Source organism: Eurypyga helias, unplaced genomic scaffold (genome assembly GCF_000690775.1).
Source record: "Eurypyga helias isolate BGI_N326 unplaced genomic scaffold, ASM69077v1 scaffold12367, whole genome shotgun sequence".
Lineage (NCBI taxonomy): Eukaryota > Metazoa > Chordata > Aves > Eurypygiformes > Eurypygidae > Eurypyga > Eurypyga helias.
Genome location: NW_010259860.1, coordinates 43,642 through 52,654, shown reverse-complemented (window position 1 = coordinate 52,654; position 9,013 = coordinate 43,642). Strand labels below are relative to the sequence as shown.

At 45.5% G+C, this 9,013-nt stretch overlaps 1 protein-coding gene across 1 annotated transcript in view; it reads left to right on the top strand.

Moving 5' to 3' along the window:
* Positions 1–225: 225 nt before the first annotated feature.
* Positions 226–9,013, top strand: part of PDCD11 (programmed cell death 11) — a gene marked incomplete at its 5' end in the record, with an annotated part of 11,597 nt that continues 2,809 nt past the window's right edge. The window contains 14 exons of the mRNA XM_010154805.1: positions 226–341; positions 527–1,047; positions 1,527–1,589; positions 2,059–2,167; positions 2,691–2,780; positions 3,106–3,208; positions 3,727–3,904; positions 4,754–4,810; positions 5,454–5,576; positions 5,876–5,998; positions 6,190–6,382; positions 6,745–6,870; positions 7,202–7,345; positions 8,412–8,662. Coding sequence (XP_010153107.1) covers positions 226–341; positions 527–1,047; positions 1,527–1,589; positions 2,059–2,167; positions 2,691–2,780; positions 3,106–3,208; positions 3,727–3,904; positions 4,754–4,810; positions 5,454–5,576; positions 5,876–5,998; positions 6,190–6,382; positions 6,745–6,870; positions 7,202–7,345; positions 8,412–8,662 — 2,197 coding nt within the window. The remainder of the gene's footprint in view (positions 342–526; positions 1,048–1,526; positions 1,590–2,058; positions 2,168–2,690; positions 2,781–3,105; positions 3,209–3,726; positions 3,905–4,753; positions 4,811–5,453; positions 5,577–5,875; positions 5,999–6,189; positions 6,383–6,744; positions 6,871–7,201; positions 7,346–8,411; positions 8,663–9,013) is intronic.

The following is a 9,013-nucleotide window of genomic DNA, read 5'->3' as shown; positions in this document are numbered from 1 at the left end:
ATCTGTTCTCTTATTAAGAAGATGACTTACACATTTAGCCACTAAGCTGACTGTGTTACAGTAACATAGTTACAGTTAGTAACTAATCAATGTTCTTATCACTGTGGTCTTCAGGAATTAAACCAAAGCACAGGCAACCCTTCTTATCTGGCATGTGCCACTAGCTCAGTTACTCATAATTCTTCACTGTCATCAGGAGGTAAATAATCTTCTTCTCATTTATAGGCAAAAGTATTGTGCCTGGTGAGAAGACCAAGGCATTGGTTCTTCATGTGGATGCCCTCACATCCAGGATATACGTTTCACTTCAGGAAGAACTGTTAAAGCGAAGAGCCAAGCAAGTATGTGTTCAGTTTTTAGATATGCGTGTTTCTGTTCGTCTGTCAAACTCCAGGCGATTAATGAATTTGCGGGAGGGGATGAGGTGGGGTGGGGGCTGCTTTTTCCTCCTTTTAGAACTGTGGGAGGTAGAGTGGAGGGAATCAAAATCTCAGCAGAGTAAGTCACTGTCTTCATTTCTGTCCAGCGACTCATGCAGAACTCCCAGCACTCTGCCATCGTTCAGCACGTAGCAGAAGAGTTTGCCATCGTGTCTTTGTTGGAAACAGGGCAGCTGGCAGCTGTCCCCATAGCCTCTCATCTCAATGACACCTTCCGCTTTGACTCAGAAAAACTAAAGGTGGGACAAACAATCTGTGCAACCATAAAAGTTAGGAAGGTGAATGACCATGGAGTCTTGTTAGCAGTGCGAGGCCCAGCAAAGAAGAATGTTTTTGTAAGGGTCCGGAACGAATCTGAGACGGCATTAGAAGAGATGCTTGCTGCTGTGAAACACTCGCTTTCCCTGGGGGATATTGTTACCGGTACTGTTAAATCTGTCAAACCAACCCATGTCACTGTTGCTATAGACGACAAGCTGACAGGTTCAATCCATGCATCCCGGATTCTGGATGAAGTATCCATAGGCTCTTTTCCAACGTTTACTCTGAAAGCTGGACAGAAGGTGACAGCCCGAGTCATTGGAGGCAGAGATGTGAATACTCACAGGTGGGGAAACATGCTCATAGTATTACTTCTTGGGGAGTGCGAGGGGTGAAACAGTTACTGAGTTCAGATCATCTAGGCTGCTGTCTCTATCACACATACTGTTACAGCTATCCTCGCTGGAGTAGTTGAGGCCTCAGGAAGTCTGCTGTTACATTTTGAGATCTCGGTTTCAGTGAATAAGCTCTTTACCTGTGTTGCTGTAGTCATCTTGAGTATGGATTGCAAGAGAAAAGGATGTCTAAACTCTTAAGGTCCACTGGACACCTTAAATGCAAGCAGGATTTGGCCTCAGAGGCTAAATTTACCAGAGTATTTTGGGTACCTAAATTGCTACTGAAATAGTACTAGGAAGAACTGGAACTCAAAGGCTTTGGTAGTTTTGGAGGGCTTACACCTGCTTTTTTGCCAGTGCAGAGGGATTACAGGTGACGGGGCCTGGGGAGATGATGAGAAACTTTGACCCTTTTCCTGTTCTTTAGGTGCCTGCCCATCACCCATCCACACTTCAAGCGGTCCATTCCAGAGCTCAGCATTCGCCCAAGGTGAGTGTTAGTCTTTGCTGTCTGCAGATGCTTCACAGACCTTGTATCCTTGTAGGTTCCTTCCCTTCTTCCTCCCATTTGTGAAGAAGCTGACCATGAGCAAGGAGCTCCACATGTATGCAGTGTGGCAAGGCCTCTTATTCCCTCTTTCACACTAACTTGGGTCTGGGAGCCCTGTTAAACCTCACAGTGCTCTCCTAGCACATTATTTCCTCTTAATGTCCTTTTGGCTTCAGGTTCTGCCAGTCTGGATTCTGGTATGTCCCTTCATGGCAGAAGGATTCTCTTTTAAGCCCAGGGAAGAATTAATTCCCTGCAGAAGAATGCAGCTGGGCAGGGGATGGGCATGAATGACACAAAGGCATTGTCACAGAAGTACTGGCTCACTGTAATCTCTTGGGTTTCGAACTCCTGTCTTCATTGTTGGGACTGAAGATGTCTTACTGATGTCCTCTTTGTTTGTAAACAGTGAAATAGAAGGGGAAGTCACAACAATGCTGAACCTTGAAGAAGACGATGCCCTCAAGAAACTTGGACTCTACAGTGTTGGACAGACAATCACCTGTTTTGTGAAAAAGGTGAGATCAGGGTCTTCCTCAGAAGTGTGCTGGGGGAGGCAGCAATGGGGGTGACCTCAGAGGCCTTAGTTCAGACCTAAACACTGACACAACTATGGTCTTTGTTAACTGTGACAGAGGCCCAGGCCAAGTGCAGTGTCTTGCAGGGAGAGTAGGACGAGGAATTCACATTTTCTATACGTGAAGGAGTCGAGCTGACTCCTCCTTTTTGACATGCCTGTTTGTTGCCAGCAGATACTTCCCACCCTGTACTCTGGCAAAATGACCTTTGAGAAATTGCATGTGCTGCCAGCACAGAAGTGTGCTCGCTGTTGATCCCTGTGTGCGCTTGCCTGTGAACCAACCATAGCAGCATTATGCGTGTAAGAGTGGAAGCCAAGTCACCATTTTCACTTGCTGCAAGAGCTGAGGCGGGAGTAGTTCTTTCTAGCCTTAAAAATGAGCAAATCCAGCAGGGAAGGGTGGGCTTTTTTTCCCCTCAAGGTCTTATGCTGTGTTCTCTGGTTCTTTGGTGTCTTCCTAGTACAACATCCTCAAAAATTGGCTGGAGGTAGAAGTCACCCCTGACATTCGAGGAAGAGTTCCTCATCTGCTGCTGTCTCTGAGCACCAAGGTAAGAGGGCATTACAGATAAGCTGCACAACATCTTTATCCTTGCACGTGGCTGCAAGTAGTGACTGCAGACACTTCTGACATCCACGTGAACTCCCAGTCCAGTGCTCTGCCCTTGAGGCCTCACTGCCCCTCGCTGACAAGCAGGTACTATGCCTGTAGCTAGTTTGGCTGAGGATAGCAGAGCTGTTGAAGCAGTGCTGAGCTGGCATTCAAGTGTACACATCAGAGATGTGTTTAGAAAGTGTACAGCTTCAGAGCAGAAACATCAGAATTGTGTAAAGCTCCTTTTCTGGTAATAAATGGGAATTTGTCTTTTCTTTCAGGTCTTAAAACATCCAGAAAAGAGCTTCAAAAATGGCCAAGCAATATCAGCTACAGTGACTGGAACAGATGTCACCAAAACAAACCTCTTCTTATCACTCACAGGTATAGTGGAGCCTTTAACAGCAGGTCCCCACTGCATTCGATGCTTTTCTCAGAGGTGGGCCTGCACTGAGCTCTCAGGTGAAGATGTTACACGTCAGAGCCAAGCTGTACCTCCCTGTAGGACAGACCTAACCCCTGGGACTCTGGCCCAGATGTAGCAGTGTGCAAGGCAAGAGCTCAGACCTTCAAAATAAAGAATCACTTTCTTGCTATCTCAGACTGAAGCCCTTCGCTGAACACGTAGGAACTTACTCCCTTCTGATCTCAGACATGAGATTGTAACTGTCAGCACTGGTCAGTTATCCTGGAACTGTGTAGCTAGGGGACCTTGTCTGGGCTACCATGGCAAACATTGCTGTGAACTGGGAGAGTGCATAAAGTGCACCTTGCTAAAAGTTGGTGAGTTTTACATGTGACTGGGCAACTAAAATCAGCTTCCCTGACTCATTATCTCTGTTGCTTTAGTTGCATACTTTTGGGATATTTATGAAGCCCTCTCCCTCCTTCACTTTTTCCAGGAATTCAGTCACTGGAGCAGGGCACCATCACTGTAGGCATGGTAACAAAGGTGGCCCCACACATTGGTTTGACCGTTGCGCTGCCAGGTAGGAAGACTGGCAAAATCAGCATCTTTCACCTGAATGATACTTATGTGGAGAACCCGCTGGGTGACTTCAAAGTTGGCAAGATTGTCAGGTCAGTAATTCTCTTTCTTGTTCCCTGAACCTTCAAGGCTTAGAAATATCCCCGCTTTTGGTGACAGGCTTTTTGCTGCCATAAGATGATACCGGACCTGTGAGGTTCAGTCTGTAGCTAAGAAGTAATGCTGACTTATGACCTGATGTTTGGGTGAAGGTCTTGTATTTTCCATGTCTTAAGCAGCTCCTTTTCAGCTGTCTTCTTGGAGTGTGTTTTGAGAGTAGCTACTATCTTAGCTAAGGTGCTGATGGGAGTGAGGGAAGCCAGTTATCCCAGCTTTGCTGTGGTTCTGTGGGCTGTTTAGTAAATCAGTTGTCTTTACATTTGTAATGCACAACTAATTGCATATCCCTGCTTCGGAGACCTGTTGGGAATCACAGAATCATAGCGTCATAGAATCACAGAATGGTTAGGGTTGGAAGGGACCTTAAAGATCATCCAGTTCCAAACCCCCCGCCATGGGCAGGGACACCTTCCACTAGACCAGGTTGCTCAAAGCCTCATCCAGCCTGGCCTTGAAGACATCCAGGGATGGGGCATCCACTGCTTCCCTGGGCATGGAATGCTGGAGAGTGCAATAGACCAAGTGATTCAGCTGTAACAAGTCTTTTGTACTAGCAGTGGAGACTGGGTAAAGCAAGTAGACATGTTTCAAAAAGCCCTTTAGCTGGTTTCATGAACTGTTGTGTCGTGCTGGTTTGTGATAGACAGCAAGTGCTCCAAGGGACAGAGTGGTTTGTTTCCACTAGAGCTTCATTCTGCTAGTGAAAATATGTATTTTCTACTTGTGGCTTTTTTAAACAGGTGAAAAAGCTTTCTGTTTTCTCTCCTTACTCTGCCTTGCAGGTGTTACATCCTCTCCAATGAGAATGGCAAAATCCAGTTATCTCTCAGGCAGTCCCGGTATGTGTCATCCCTCCAGTCTGTTGATCTCGTACTAGTGAAGAAAAGGATGGTGAAATACAGTAACTTGGTTTGGGCAGATCAGTGTGAAGTGTTAAATGGACAAATAAAACTTTTATTTTAAGGGATGAGACTTGTTCCTACTTCAGAAAGATTGCTACGAACATGTTACTTTTCAACGTTCAGCTGCATTTGAAGTATTTTGATTAAATAGCAGACTTAATCCTAAAAGTCTCTTAAAACTGAGCCTCTTTATTTGTCTTCTCTATGGAACAAAAATACATAAACCATGTGGAATGAAGTATCTTAGAAATAAGTGGGGAAAAAACCCTAAGCCAGTGCTGTGCAGAATTTCAGACAGCACTTTACTCTCCTAATTTCCTTAGTGTCAGAGGAAGCCAGGCTGATCTGTTTTGTTTGGCTCTGTTTACAGCAGTGTGTCTATTCCCTAATGCTGTGTGTATCTTGGCAGGGATGCAGATAGTCCATTAGTACATTTGAATAAACGGAAGGGTGTCTCTGATACAGCACAGTTTCCAGAAAGTGCTAGCTGTTATTAATACTGATTTATTTTTTTAATATCCAGAGCAGAATGTAGGTTATTCAGATGTGTGCTTTAACTTCTGACCACTTTTTCTTTTAGGCTAAACCCAAAGAGCAACAGCAAAGTGGAAGATGTTGAAATAACATGTATTAAGGATGTTAAAAAAGGCCAGCTAGTGAGGGGCTATGTCAAATCAGTCACTTCATCAGGTGTATTCTTTGGGTAAGCAGCGTAAGAAAATTATTCTGGGATATGAGGGGGTCTTGGAGAACTTACTTTGAATGTATGATTCTGAAATCTTTTTTGGGGGTGGTCTCTGGCATAATTTGATGTCACAAAATTATTTTCCTCCTAGAAATCAAAGTGCTGTTGCTGCTTTCTTGAGCCTATGAAATTAAAGTAGGGAAACTTTGTGTGACACTATGGAACTGATGGTGCCACAGATAGAGTCACTGCAGTTTTTTATTGGTCTTTTCCCTGATGATGAAATACTTATTTTTTTGTTTTCCTCCTCTTGTCAGATTGTCCACTTCTCTTTTGGGCCGAATCCTGTTCCAGAATGTTTCCCCTTACTTTGTACAGAAGCACTCCTTATATGAAAAGTACCTGCCGGAAGGAAAGCTGCTCACTGCCAAGGTGCTTGGGTAGGTCCATCCTTCTTTAAAAGGGGCCATGAATTAGTAGAAAGGAGGTGGTGGTGGAGGAGGGGAGGATAAAAGCCTGGAAGACTTGAAAGAAGTTCATATCCTTGCAGTCACTGTAAATGCTGTGGGATGTTGTTTTGTGGTTTTTTTTTTTCTTTTTCTCTCCTGCTACTCCTGGCAACACACCACAGTATAAATGGAAAATCAAAACATATTGAGCTCTCTCTCCTGCCTGAGGACACCGGGATGCCAAGCATCTTGCCTGAATCCCTAGGCCTGCCACGATATGATACAGAAGAGAAAAGAGTGGCAGATAAGAGGGAGAAGAGAGAAGAGCTTAAGCTGAAGACAAAACGGAGGAGAGGACGCTCTGAAAGTGAGCAGGTATGGATGTGATGGCAGAGGACTTGGTTGGCTCAAATAGTGAAGGGACTAGGGAGATCCACTGGGATCAGGCTCATGAATTATACAGTGGGGGGAAAAAAAAGATTAAATTGCATTGGAGATATCAACAAGCAGAAACTATTTCATTTGGGTAGGAGTTAATTGAATTAGCAGCCCAATTATGTTACCGCCATATGTAGGTGAGCATGGGTTTACTCTGTTGTCTCTGTGAGTGGATAGTGGGGGATGCTGTGCCAGGGCACTGCGTACTCTCTGCTGTCAGGCTCGTTGTGATCAGAATTGCCTGTAAGATTCATCCCATTTGTTACCCTCCAGCATCCACTCATTTCCCCTTGTTGCAGGAGGCAAAGCCAAAAAAACCAAAGCTCTGCCCAGCAGATGAAAATGACAGTGGAGTTGAGGTATATTACCGGGAGGAGGACGAGGAAGATGACCAGGAGGAAGAGACAGCTAAAAAGAAATCTAAGGTGAGAACTTTGGAGGAGAACCTGAGCCTGAAAGGACTTTCCAGACCTATTGAGATGTGTCAGTTTTGACTTGGATGGCAGTAAGTATCATTGCTGCCGATAGGAGTGACACAGACTGGTGCTTGTGTCATCTGAAATGACTTGAGATGGATTGAGTTTAAATTACAGCAGAGGTGACCAGAGTCTAATGTTTTTGCTAGTGGGCTGTTTGCAAGCATGAGAAGTCAATGGTAGTGGCAAGAGAGAAGCCACAGGCAAACAGCAGTTGTCTGATCTCAGTGTAAAAACTTCACACTAAAACCCAGGGCGTTCCCTGTCTTCCTTCAAACAGATACGGAAACCTAGTGAAGCTCCCAGGTTGCAGGTTTCCATGGGCTTCACCTGGGATGAGGACTTGAATGCAATTGATATACCTGTGCTGAATCAGAAGGGAGAGAGCTCGGAGAGCGAGGAGGAGGATGATCCGCAGTCGAAGGTACTGTTTACTAGTGATGCCTGCACGGGAGACACCACGTGGTGACTATAATGTGATGTCCCGGTGTTTTCATGGCAGTCTGCCCCATAGCGAAGCCTTCTAACCCAAGGGAACATCTCTGACGGTTGATACAGGACTTCCTTAACTACTCCGAGCACTGGGTTTAGCAGTAGATATCTCTGAAGTAGAGGAGAAAAGGCCCTGTTTTAGGGTGCCTGCATGAATATAAAATAAATAAAATCATTATTTAGGGTCAAACAAACATTGTCATGAAAGTAAACTTTTTTGTATTTGATGCCAGCTCTGTTTTTTACTTTTCTGTGTGTTGTAAATTTACAGGAAAACCTGGAGGTGAACAACCTTTCCAAATTACAGTCCACTTATTTCGAAAAACACCCAAAAAAATCTTCTTTTATGCATGATTGTTCAGAAGTGTTTTCCACTGTGAGCAATTCAGCAAAATCAGAATCAGCGGAATCAGAAACAAGCTCATGAATTGCTGTCATGTTTGCTCTTGGGGATTTTCTGTCCCTCTAAACTCACCCCTGTGAAGGCCATGCATGGCCGATGCTCTCTGGCCCAAGGTGTAGCTGCCTTGTGCAGGGAACTATGGCACGGTCAGTTCCCAGTTGAGACCTGAGTCACCCTAGTGATCCAGCAACATGCCCTAGTCTCGCACAGTTTCTCCTCATGTATCCTGAAATTTTACTGAGCAGAGGACAGTGGTGAGCACTGGCCCAGAGGCTACAGATGAAAGTGTGAGGCAGGGGGTGGGGTGGTGAAGTGTGAATCCTCTAGCTGGGGTGCAAGACTAGCAAAGTATTTGGTGTCTCAATGTATTTCATTAAAAGAAATGAGATTTCATGTCCTGCTGCTCTTCTTGGAGATGTGAACTTTGTGTGAAGGGGTGGGGTGTGTGTATGATTTTCCTCCTCTCTTAAACATCTCTTCCTGTGAAAACCACCCAGCTTTGGACACACTGGGGTCTGGCTGTGCTTTAGTCTGGTCTGCATGTTCCCACGTGGAGTACCTGCTTTTCCCCAGTCCTACTTTTTTGTTCTTTCAGCTGAAGAAACAAACAAAGAAGGAGAAGGAGCTAGAGAAGCAGAAGAAGGAGAAGGAGCTCTGCAAATTGGAGGCAGCTCTGATGGACCCCAATCGCCAGCCCCAGTCAGCAGATGACTTTGACCGCCTGGTGCTGAGCAGTCCCAACAGCTCCATCCTCTGGCTACAATACATGGCTTTCCACCTCCAGGCTACCGAGATTGAGAAGGCCAGAGCTGTGGCAGAGAGAGCACTTAAAACAATCTGCTTCAGGTAATGATGGGGCTCTGCCCTTCTTTGCCCCAAAGAATAAATCGCGGTGAGCTGTGGCAGAGAGAGCACTTAAAACAATCTGCTTCAGGTAATGATGGGGCTCTGCCCTTCTAAATCGTGGTGGGGTAGTTGTGGTGGGAGAGGAGTGTTGGTAGCGTCATCAGTGCGTGTGCATGTGTGTGTGGAGTGGCGCAGTCTGTTTCAGTGAGCTCAGAAGGATTAAATGGTAGCAGTTGTCAGCAGGCCCTTTGAAGTTCTGCCTCGAGTCACCTGAGCTGGCCTGCAGCTGGCTTGCTGCAGCTCATGTGTGGTAGCTCCCCAAGGTATCACTGAATGTACAGACATACTTCT